Source organism: Lissotriton helveticus (genome assembly GCF_964261635.1).
Source record: "Lissotriton helveticus chromosome 1_1 unlocalized genomic scaffold, aLisHel1.1 SUPER_1_unloc_41, whole genome shotgun sequence".
Lineage (NCBI taxonomy): Eukaryota > Metazoa > Chordata > Amphibia > Caudata > Salamandridae > Lissotriton > Lissotriton helveticus.
Window position 1 is genome coordinate 1212063 of NW_027611683.1, and position 12552 is coordinate 1224614.

The 12552-nt window shown below is 44.9% G+C and overlaps 2 protein-coding genes across 6 annotated transcripts in view; one reads left to right on the forward strand and one right to left on the reverse strand.

Moving 5' to 3' along the window:
* LOC144806055 (uncharacterized) overlaps positions 1–12552 on the forward strand; it is a 609474-nt gene that overhangs the window by 156218 nt on the left and 440704 nt on the right. The gene's annotated exons all lie outside the window — the stretch shown is intronic.
* Positions 1–12552, reverse strand: part of LOC144806053 (uncharacterized) — a 214747-nt gene that overhangs the window by 79911 nt on the left and 122284 nt on the right. For 2 of the 5 annotated variants that reach the window (XM_078672499.1, XM_078672501.1), the window contains exons 4-5: positions 12139–12326; positions 6642–10761 (exon numbers count right to left, since the gene is read on the reverse strand). The exons of 2 other annotated variants lie outside the window; for them this stretch is intronic. In XM_078672499.1, the coding sequence (XP_078528625.1) occupies positions 8363–9880 (1518 nt within the window). In that variant the 5' untranslated portion in view covers positions 9881–10761; positions 12139–12326 and the 3' untranslated portion in view covers positions 6642–8362. Of the gene's footprint in view, positions 1–6641; positions 10762–12138; positions 12327–12552 lie in introns of those variants that run through there. One more of the 5 variants, XM_078672500.1, reaches the window with a different exon arrangement.

The following is a 12552-nucleotide window of genomic DNA, read 5'->3' on the forward strand; positions in this document are numbered from 1 at the left end:
TAACGCCTTTGGCAATGCTGAATGAATCTGATAACTCTCCATTGATGCCGGACCTCACACAGGCTTTGGCATCCGTGTAAAGCTCTCGAAGAAATTTCAAGAGTGGGGGGTCTACGCCCAGATTGCTCAAAATCTCCCACAACTTGGAATGGATTACGCAATCGAATGCGGAGCTTAGGTCCACATAGACCAGATAGAGATTTCCGCCTTTGGCCCTGGCGTATTTACCCATAAGTAGTGTCAAATTAAGGGCTTGTTCTACAGTGCCCAATCCCTCCGGGAACCCAAACTGGAGGTCGGTTATAATCTTATTCTCTTTGGCCCAATCCTGGAGGCGCTCCAGGATTAGCCTCCCGGCAACCTTTCCCAGCGAGTCCAAGAGGGAAATGGGTCTGTAGCAGGCTGGATTATCGCGCTCGCCCTTTTTAAAAATGGGTAGGAGAACAGATGTGGACCAGGAATCAATTAAGCCAGCCTGTGAAACTGCAGACATAACTTGAGTGACTATAGGGGACCATAGATCTAGGTTACTCACGAAGATGTCGAGCGGGACTCCATCGGGGCCAGGAGCTTTACCGGTCTTCGAGGAAGTCAATGCAGCGATGACCTCTGTGAGATCGAAGTGGAGGTCGATAGGATAAATATTATCCGTGGTAAAGACCTCCTCACCGGGTCGGGAGGCCAAGGCTACAGAGGCTACAGAAGAGGCATCCCCGAAGATCTGTGAGTAGTGAGCGACCCATTTATCGGCAGGTACGGCCACATCGAGATGTCGAGCGGCTGTAGCGTCCACTAAAAAGGGAGACTTGACTATTCCCCAAAATAATGAACTATCCTTACTTCTTGTGCTCTCATGGAGTTGAGCCCAAAGGTTGTTTTTTATTTCCCTTTTACGAGTTTTCAGGGCCATTTTATAATTTCTTCTTAATGTGGCTATTAGAACCGTATCCCTAACCCGGCTATGGAGTGCTCTTTTAGCGCACTAAGGGCTTTGCGGCAGCAGGAGTCAAACCAACCCCGCGAATCCTTATCATGTGCCTTAAATTGGCGAGTAAGCTCCTGCCGAATAGGTTCTAAGATTTTTCCAAAGGTAGAAAGAATCAAATGAGGAGGTGAGGTCTCATCTAAACAAATATATATTAAGGGAAGAATTTTTTGAATGATCTTATCAGTGGTCTCCTTGGGGTTAATCTTTGACCATTTGACTGTATAGCCGTTGGTTTTGTCCATCGCCAGAGAATGTTGGGTTAAAAGGCTAGTCTTATTGTTAGTTACAGAAAATGTGTTGAATGTAATAGTGATACTATTAGAATAGTGATCGCTTGAAGGATCTGTGCCTGTTGTGAAATGTTTTAAACGATCTTTTAGAATTTGCGAACACAGGATATAGTCAATGGTGGTGGACAAGCCTCTACCGTGAAAGGTCGGCTTGAACTCAACAATAGGACACACTGTTTCGTTCGCAAACTCAAGTTCTAATGAAAAGAGACAGTCGTTTAACAGGCTCCCAGTACTAGAGTGTGTAAAATGGGTAATAGGGGAGTCGTGTTCGTCTTGGAGCCCACAGATACCTTTTTTATAATTGCTGCACAGATAGGTATTGAAGTCCCCTCCCCACACAACATAAAATTGCAACTGCGGGTTCTTAACTCTCTGTTCGTGCAGATATGTAGTGGTTTCTGACAGAGACTTTGCACAATCAGCGGGAGAAAGATTGTTATACATATTGATAAAATAGTACACAGAACATTTGTCAAAGACTATCTTTAAAATTTGAATAGAAGGAGACACTAAGGGTGCCTTTATCGTTATAAACGAAGTTTGATTAGAAAGGTAAATAGCAAGGCCACCCTTTGGTCTACCATGGATGGACGGACTAGCAGGGATGTGAAAGGTTCTGTATCCCTGAATGTGAATGGGGTCAATGGCCCAGGTTTCCTCAAGACAAACTACATTATGTTTGTTGATTACGTCAGTCCATGGCTGAAGATGTATCTTGGATCTAAGGCCCGCCACATTCCAGTAAATAACTGTGAGGTCCCAGGCTGTTGATAGTATGGGGTTAGCGTTCAGTGGATGTAAATGTGCAGGAATTGATAAGTCATCGGTCTGGGTAGTTGGGAAGGTGGTGGGAGAAAGGGGTAGTAAGTCGCAGAAAGTTGGAGAGTTATGTTGGGATCTCGTATGAGGCTCTTCGGGAATCGATGGGTGAGCGTGGCCTAAATCTTGTACCAAGGGGATCGTTAGAGGATAAGGTAGATCCGTCAAGGGGGTATTAAGATTGGAAGGAAGGCTGGGCGGAATTAACGGGGATTGAATAGTGATATTGTCTTTATCGTTGGTGAATGGAACTGATGGTCAGTCAACCATATCCAGGCATTCATACCTGTTGGTTAGGGGTAGGCCTCTCCAGTCTGAAAGATGACTAGGGACTGGATTGTTGAATCCGTAACCTGCCCAATTGCCTCGGTCTCTATTCCCACCCCAGTTCCCCACTTTTGTCCAGGTCCAAGGAGGACCGGCATTACGTCGAGGGGCCGGGGGGTAGAAATATGACAGACCATGGGTGGCTATCCCATCAGAAGTTGTATGATCTCCCCAAGAGCAGATGTGCTCTACGGTGTTGTGGTCCATGAAATTCACTATGACGCAATCACCTTGGATAGTTTTAGGCACAGTGCCTACCCAGGGGACTCTTCGCACAGTGGTGACTGTTGTCCAAATAAGAGGGCAAGGGTCTATTGTTGGACAACCAGTATATTATTTTGTTTTTTAGGGACCAGACCGGTTCGTCCTGGTTGGGTGAAAGTTCCGGGACGCCTGTCATGATGACTACGTAAGGGGATGCCTCAGGCGGTAATTGAATAGGATGGGTCCTCCTCTTTCTATTTCGCGGAATGGTATTAGGTTTAACAAGGTGGTTAGAGAGGGCAGGGGCCGGGCTGGGTAAAGCAGATGGAAGTTTTGGTTGGGTAGTCGCCTGTTTCTTGGGATTAGTTGACGGCCGAAGCGTTAATGGATTAGGTAATTTAGGTGGAACTTGGGCCTTAGTTGTAGTTGTTAATGACTGTTTTTGTGGTAGTTCCTGTGGGGCCTTCTGGGTCGTTCTAGAGGGGTTCGCTGCAGACGGGTCTAAATTAACTGTATTTGGTTTCGGATTAGTAGATCTCCCTTGCATTGAGGTGGAATCTATGAGGGGAGCTTTACTTGAATTCAGGGCAAGGGACAATTGGGATAGTCGGAGTTCAATCTGTTGGACTGACTTTTCTATGGGTTTTAAATAAAACCTAATTATGTCTCCAATTTTGGTGAACAGTAAGTTATCGTTGTTACAGGTGTTAGTAGTTAGGTTACCATCGTCAACCATATCTCCTTCACTATCGCCGCTACTAGAGCTACCAAAGCTAATAATAAAATTTTCTGTGGTACAGTTAGTTGTATTAACAAATGATGAAAGGGGTAATTGTTGATTTGGAGTTTGAACTGGGTCAATGGGCTGGGTGGGGGGATGGGACATGGTAGGGATACTGGGAATTAATGTAGGAAGAGAATTGACAAAATGATCAGGCTTATGGGTTTTCCTCCTGTTCTCTTTTTTTTTTGGGAATTGCACCTTCCCGTAGGCCCCTTTCTACAATTGGAGTTGGAGTTGGGACAGCCTCGGGTTGAGTTGCAAATATGGCTGGAGATTTTTCTAGTGATTGTAACAGATGTGATTGCGAGAGATCTAGGGAAGCGGACAGATCCACTATACAAGGGACTGTGTGAATCTCCACGTGTTCCAGCAATGGAGGGGGAAGCTCTACAGGACGCTGAGGAGTTTTTGCGGTAGCCAGTAAACCCAAAGAAGAGCGTCTGGCAATGAGCAGGTCCTGGGAAACTCTCCGATCTAACAGGATAATGCCCTGCTCAATGGCCTCGTTGGCTTTAGTTATAAATGGATCTATCGGCCCGATAACTTGAGCAGCAGCCTGGGCCTGTTTTTTGACAGCATTTCTAGTGGTTCTCGGGGACATCATGTAATATATTCAGAAACAAACAAGTATTAGAGGTACTAACTACAAACTTTTCTCTGCTACGTTAAAAAGTTAAGAATACTTAGAATTACAATAATTCGTAAAAAATCGAAAAGGGGAGGGAATGGAGTTAATATGATGGCCCAGTCCAGTCTTGCCCAGTCTTGAACGGGCTTAAACGGGCCCGCCCTTGGCCCGGGCTTCGCCCCCCGCGCTTCGTCCCGCGCGCGTCCCACGTTGCGGGAGGGGCAGACAGAGATATAGGGTTCCTACAGGGGGCGTGGCCGCCGGGGGAAGAGGCACCAGCTGGGAGATGTGATGGCTGCTGGTCCTCGCAGTCCCCCGGTGAAGGCAGCTGAAGGTAATTAGATCAAGCGCGCGCTGGGAGCATGTAGGCAAACCGCCGAATGCGGTAAAGCTCCCACCAGCGGCGCGACCTCCTGAATGGGCGTTTCCTCAATGCGTGCACCCTCCGTGTGCAACAACAGTTCCTCTTTGAAGTGGCAAGGGTTAGTGAGCGGCACCCGCGGAGCGGGTGTCGCGAACAGTAAATAGGAGCCGGTGGGGGCGTGGCCGCCGGGGGAAGAGGCACCAGCTGGGAGATGTGATGGCTGCTGGTCCTCGCAGTCCCCCGGTGAAGGCAGCTGAAGGTAATTAGATCAAGCGCGCGCTGGGAGCATGTAGGCAAACCGCCGAATGCGGTAAAGCTCCCACCAGCGGCGCGACCTCCTGAATGGACGTTTCCTCAATGCGTGCACCCTCCGTGTGCAACAACAGTTCCTCTTTGAAGTGGCAAGGGTTAGTGAGCGGCACCCGCGGAGCGGGTGTCGCGAACAGTAAATAGGAGCCGGTGGGGGCGTGGCCGCCGGGGGAAGAGGCACCGGCTGGGAGATGTGATGGCTGCTGGTTCTCGCAGTCCCCCGGTGAAGGCAGCTGAAGGTAATTAGATCAAGCGCGCGCTGGGAGCATGTAGGCAAACCGCCGAATGCGGTAAAGCTCCCACCAGCGGTGCGACCTCCTGAATGGACGTTTCCTCAATGCGTGCACCCTCCGTGTGCAACAACAGTTCCTCTTTGAAGTGGCAAGGGTTAGTGAGCGGCACCCGCGGAGCGGGTGTCGCGAACAGTAAATAGGAGCCGGTGGGGGCGTGGCCGCCGGGGGAAGAGGCACCAGCTGGGAGATGTGATGGCTGCTGGTCCTCGCAGTCCCCCGGTGAAGGCAGCTGAAGGTAATTAGATCAAGCGTGCGCTGGGAGCATGTAGGCAAACCGCCGAATGCGGTAAAGCTCCCACCAGCGGCGCGACCTCCTGAATGGACGTTTCCTCAATGCGTGCACCCTCCGTGTGCAACAACAGTTCCTCTTTGAAGTGGCAAGGGTTAGTGAGCGGCACGAGGGCAAGACATTCATAGACGGTGTGCAGAAACACTTCGCATATTCTGCTGCAAATACTTTACCCCAAATCTCACAATCTGTTACCTCTGGCAATAAGTCTTTCTGCAAACTAATTGTGAGAATCCTGTGTTTTTCCACAGGAGTGGTATTAGGAAACACTGCTTCCAGTTGGTCAAATTTCTCAGCAAGCCAATAAGGCATATCGAACTTAGTTTGAGGGTGCTTGCACATTACCGAATTAACCGAATTAACCATGACTGGACTAATCGACATCCCGGCCGGTCCAACTTGTTCCGCTGCAAGAAACATACTAAAGCCCTATGTACCCCAACAAAAGAGGTATAAAGTTGACACAAGTCGTCAATCGGGGCATTGAGATAACGTGGATATGGTGTGAACCCGGCTAAGACTGGCAAAGTGGCCCCAGGAATTGACAAGAGACCAAACCGAACCGGAGTTACGGTGTGGGGGAGGGTGCCATTAAACCAAACACGATGCTGCCATGCCGCAATTGGAATCTCTTCTGTCCTATATGGAGCATAGCTCACAGGAATCGCAGTGTGAGTGTATGTATGAAACGTATCCTCATCCGCATTTATTGCAGCAAACGTGACCCAAGAGTAGGAAAGCTCAAAGGGCAACGCCGAATCAGCACTCACCAAAAAGATAACAGACATACCATTGCCTGGTACTCCAAACTGCGTCAGAAGACGCAGGAGCGTTGCCCTACTATGCTGAGCTATGTCAATATCATCCATGAGGACATAAAGAAAAAAAATATATATAAATTGCAGTACAAAAAAGGGTAGTAATTCAAAATGTGAACCTTTTTATAAATCTCATGCTTGAATTAACCAATAACACATTCGTATAGGTAGGGTAATCCGTCACGCCTGTTAACCGGAAAAGGTGTTGAGGGTATTGTGGACAGATACGAGCGCTAATCAAGACTTTGGGCGCCATGTTGCGGGAATTCTGCTCATGCACAGAACTATGCGCAGGAAACCAGGACCTCAGTGTATTGTGGTGTACCAAAAATCCACCTCAGTGCCCAGAACCTCTATCCGACTAGCAACAGTGTCTCATTCATTCTCCGTACTACAGCGAAGCTACCAATGAACAAGCGACTTTGGGACCTCTCAGGAATAGTAGGAATCAAGAACACTCTTTTTATTCTCATAAATGTCCACAACGTGAGCAATCAGAGAGATGGTATAGTTTAAAATGTTTATTTCAACTACGTGCTCTAAGATGCAGTATCTTTGCTAACATAACTAAAAAGATGCATAAAATCAATACAATCAACATTGTTACAATTCCATAAAATACAAAGGGAGAAATTATATTATAATGATAGTGGAACCAGGTCTATAGCGCCTTGTGTACCACCCTCCCCTTGCTAGGAGCTAGGTATTATAATAATAGAAGATCTCTAGGTTAAAACCGGGAACCCCATACCTCGAAAGTCAGGTGAAGTGAATCATATCCCAGATCAGCACAGCTCTTTGTCGATTGAAAGGTTTTTTCCAAGTGCTAGTCTCATGCATGCAGTGCAATATTAAAAGCACCTGAGTTTCAGAAATGAGCAGCTGTGTTTGTGTTGTGTCTAGAGCGTGGACCGATCAACCTGCATCAACGGCATACATTGTTATTTTAACCTTGAACACTTTGTGCAGACTTGAGGTCACAGTGTGAGTCTAGAGATATGAAAAACAGACCGTTCCCATGTGAAGGAAAAGTAAGCAGTTTGTCTTTATAAAAACAGAGATGTAGTGTCATGTGCAAAAGCAGCAAAATGGCGTTTTCGCAACTAACTCACTTATGCTAATATAGCCAGGTTCTGAGCTGGGATGGGGCAGTGAGCTAAATAACGGTGATGGATCAAGCCCTGATCTTTGGACTGGGTAAGAGTGGTCTGCTTAATGCAGACACTCTGTTCATCACCACCCCCTTTTCTGAATCGTAATATAGCAATGTGTGCAGGCAGAATCATATTCATCCCTACACTTGGATGTTTTTCTTTGTAACTCTTCATCGCCAAATAAAACCACCAGTGTTTCTTTTCTTTTATTCCACATTGAGCTAGTCTCCCAGTGGATTTCCTGTTATATCACGTTGTTTTTTCTATGTGTACCGAAGTGAACAATCACTGGGAACAGACACTTTCAATATTCTACAAATCTTTGGTTTTCTTCATTTCTTCTAGTTGAGTCTTCATTCATCTGGTATTTGAATAACCCACATGATTATATACTTGTTCCTGTAATTCCTTCATCTCACAATAACTGCACTGTTCTGCTCCTGTCTATGTCCTCAGATGAGTCAATATTATTGTTAATGTTCTTAAGTTCTTTTTGAATTCACTGCATCTCTAGGATTATTTCTAAGTGAGTTAAATGAAGGTGTGTGTTCGCTGAGGCTATGTAGGATCAGAAATTGACAAAAGCTCGTCACACTTTTAGTGCAATTGTAAGGTTCACCCCAGGTGTGTTTGCAATTGACAAAATCACTTCTGACATTCATTGCAGTGCCCATTTTTACTCTGTGTATGTTAGTTGATGTATCCATAGGTTTAATAAATGACAGAAGATATTCACACATTCACTACACCTCAAAGGTTTTTTCTCTGTGTGCATTAACGCATGAATCCTTAATGCGAAAGATTTCCTAAAGGTACTTCTACACTCACTACAGTTGTACGGTATTTACAGAGTGAGTGTAAGCTGACGTCTACATAGGCTTGATAATTGACTAAATTTCTTCACATTGCACTTGAAGGCTTTTCTTCTGCGTGTGTTCGCTGATGCCTGTTTAGGATAGATAATGGACTACAGCGTTTCAAGCATTCATGGCATTTAAAAGATTTTTTTCACTGCAATGGTATGGATTTTCCCCTGTGTGTGTTCGCTGATTTGTTTGGTGTTCTGCTAACTTACTGAAACTCTTCACACATTCACTGCAATGGTATGGGTTTTCCCTCTGTGTGTATTCTCTGATGTGTGTGGAGCTGTGAAATGTGATTGAAGCTCTTTACACATTCCTTACAATGGTATGGTTTTTCCTTTGTGTGGGTTCGCTGATGAATTTGGAGTTCTTGTAACCGACAGAAGCTCTTCACACATTCACTGCAATGGTATGGTTTTCCCCCTGTGTGTATTCTCTGATGTGTGTGGAGCTGTGAAATTTGATTGAAGCTCTTCACACATTCCTTACAATGGTATGGTTTTTTACCTGTGTGTATTCTATGATGTCTATGGAGGCTTGATAATTGACTGAAGCTCTTCACACATTCCTTGCAATGGTATGGTTTTTCGCCTGTGTGTGTTCGCTGATGTGTTTGGAGTTTTGCTAAAGTACTGAAACTCTTCACACATTCACTGCAATGGTATGGTTTTTCCCCTGTGTGTATTCTCTGATGTGTGTGGAGCTGTGAAATTTGTTTGAAGCTCTTTACACATTCCTTGCAATGGTATGGTTTTTCCCCTGTGTGTATTCTCTGATGTGTGTGGAGCTGTGAAATTTGATTGAAACTCTTCACACATTCACTGCAATGGTAAGGTTTTTCTCCTGTGTGTGTTCGCTGATGTGTTTGGAGTTTTGCTAACGTACTGAAACTCTTCACACATTCACTGCAATGGTGTGGTTTTTCCCCTGTGTGTATTCTCTGATGTGTGTAGAGGTTTGAAATTTGATTGAAGCTCTTTACACATTGTTTGCAATGGTATGGTTTTTCCCCTGTGTGTGTTCGCTGATGTTTTTGGAGTTCCTGTAACCGACAGAAGCTCTTCACACATTCACTGCAATGGTATGGTTTTTCCCCTGTGTGTATTTTCTGATGTGTTTGGAGATATGCTAACGGACTGAAACTCTTCACACATTCACTGCAATGGTATGGTTTTTCCCCTGTGTGTATTTTCTGATGTGTGTAGAGGTTTGAAATTTGACCGAAGCTCTTTACACATTCATTGCAATGGTATGGTTTTTCCCCTGTGTGTATTCTCTGATGTGTGTGGAGCTCTGAAATTTGTTTGAAGCTCTTTACACATTCCTTGCAATGGTATGGTTTTTCCCCTGTGTGGGTTCGCTGATGTTTTTGGAGATCTTGTAACCGACAAAAGCTCTTCACACATTCACTGCAATGGTATGGTTTTCCCCCTGTGTGTATTCTCTGATGTGTGTGGAGGTTTGAAATGTGATTGAAGCTCTTCCCACATTCCTTGCAATGGTATGGTTTTTCCCCTGTGTGTATTCTCTGATGTGTTTGGAGGAGTGATAACCGACTGAAGCTCTTTACACATTCATTGCAATGGTATGGTTTTTCCCCCGTTTGTATTCGTTGATGCTCTTTTATGGTTTCTAATTTGCTAAAGTTCTTGACATATTCAGTGGAATCGCACGACTTTTCTCCTGACCGTGTTTCCTGAAGGGTCAGCATAGTTAATAAACCACTTGCGTTAATTTCACAATCCATGTATATGTGTGATATTTTGGACACTTGATTTCCAATTTAACAATAAAATACCAGGCTCACTAAATACCTGACACATTCATAATATCAGTAAGGCTTCCTTGTGGGTGATTGCATCTTTAGATTGGATAATGGCTTTGCATGCTTGCGGGTAAAGCTTAATCTTCCTTCCGGTAGGTGCTAATTGGGACAATACTCTGTACTTCAGAGAACAGATCTTCGCTTTCCTTTAGCCTTCAGTTGTTAGGCTCTACTTCGTTGTGCTTTTCCCTGGTTCCTGTGGCTTGGCTAGAAAGTGTTTGCAATACACCTAGAGCACTGAATGCTGGTCTGTTGCCAGTTTAGATAGCGAAGCACTGCTCTAGCCATATCATGATGATGAAGCGACTTGTAATGTGTACAGCTACTCCAATGAGTGTCCGGGGCAAAGCACAGGTCAGAAAAGAAAGCAAATCTGTTTGTTTCAAACATGGACAAAAAGCAAAGTTTTCAACCTTTTTTAAACATTTTCATGTTACTAATAGCTCAAAGCTGAAGAGGGAGTTTGTTCCAAGCTATGGATCCCAAATAGACACGAGACCTTCCTCCAACTCTCATACCGGCCTCATGATCAAAGCTGGTGTTGCACGCTTGTTTATACAGCAGGTGGTTTGTCAGTTTTGTTGCCTTAATTTTGTAGAGGTCGTTTCTTTATCTTGGGATGTCGAGGTGCAGAGCTCAGACTCGGACACTCACTGAATTGCCTTTGACTGCGTCTTCCTGGATCTGTCATCTGCCTCTGATTGCACTGATGTTTTTGGAGCTCCTTATTTTTGATAATTTTTGCAGGTTTGATGTGTTATCTTTATTATTCATAATCAATTCGTGCATTTAAGGCTTATTTTCTGTTGGATGTAAAGAAATGCAATATTACTAAATGCAAATGTAATACAATGTGAATACACAATATTTAACCAGCTGTAGAAGACATCTCTTCTCTACAATATTTGAAATTTAGTAAGGAACATTTTACCATACATGGATATTTCATTAAAACTGCGGTTGAACATGTCACATTGTATTTACTTCTGAAAAGGCAGTGATTTACCATTATTCACAGAGTAACTTACTAAAGAAAGGGCAGCAACAGGGCACTCGTGCTACAGGTAGAGTTTTAGGTAGATACTCATGGACAAGATTTCATTTAAACAGAGCAGATTGTGGAAAAAGAGAGGAATCAGGAAGCGCTGCCTTTAATTCAGTTTCAGGAAGTATCTACCAAAGGTAGCTCTTCTGGAAGTGTATAACAAAGGTAACTCTTCAGGAAGTGTATAACAAAGGTAACTCTTCAGGAAGTGTATAACAAAGGTAACTCTTCAGGAAGTGTATAACAAAGGTAACTCTTTAGGAAGTGTATGACAAAGGTAACTCTTCAGGAAGTGTATAACAAAGGTAACTCTTCAGGAAGTATACATGACAAAGGTAGCTCTTTAGGAAGTATATATGACAAAGGTAACTCCAGACACCTTTTTCCACAATGCTTTCCTGTTCACACTGGATCAGTTCAAATGCCAACTCCCGCCGTTACCATGCAGCTCATTAAGGGCCTTACTACGAGTGCGACGGCCCTCATGATCGCCGTACTCACGGTGGCGATCCAACTGCCACCATCCTAGCGGTCTGACTACTGTATTATGAGTGTGGTGGTGGGACCGCCCTGAGACCGCCACCCCGCAAGGATCAAGGATCCCGCTGTGGAGGCGGTCTGCAAACACCCTGAATATGTTGGCAGTGCCAATGCCGACATCGCCGAGCATATTACGGTCTGCATATTCACCGCCCTTTTCATGGCCGGGACCCCACCATGAAAAGGATAAAGGACATGCAGGTAAGGGGGCCCTCACAGGGCCCCGGCCGATTCTGCTTCTGGGGTTGCATGCGGGGGGCACATGTTGCGCCACCCCATGGAATTGCACCCTTGTTCCTGCAGAGAGTGGCATGCATGACATGGTGCAGGAACGTGCTGCAGGCAGTCTTAAGGTGGTGGTATGCTGTTAAGGCTCTCTAATGAGCCTAATACAGCCGCCGTGAGACCGCTGCTGCACCGCCCACCCACCCTGGATTTAGGTCATATTCCGGCGGCGGGCTCACAATGGGCTTGGCAGTCTGCCTGGTACCTTCGCAGTGGTAGTACGATTGGAAGACCGCCACACTCGTAATAAAGCCCTAAGTCACCTTCAACACATTTTCACATAGTTCAAGCATTTCTAGATCATTCTAACCTGGAAGACTGGAGCATTATCCTGAGTTGAGGTGGATTTTCTATCAGCGTAATATATATCCATCTACCGTGAACTATTGACTGATTCTGCCCTGAAAGACAACTTAAAAAGTGAGTCTTTAGTTCTTCCTAAAGTAGGTAAAGTTAAGATCCAGTTGTATTTCAATCAGCAGCTCCTTCCAGGGTTTTCTGTGAAACAGAATGAGGGGTTAATTCCAATGGCCCGTCTTTATATTGCGCACACAGATATGGCAAACAAACATTAAATCATGTAAATTAATATTAAACGATATCAGTCATTTATTCCTTATAGAGAATCCATCACAACCAATAATTTAACTGAAATATAACCCAATCCAACAGATGTGTGCATATAAATAATTGTTTTTGTTTTTCAGCATTTACAAGATATTTG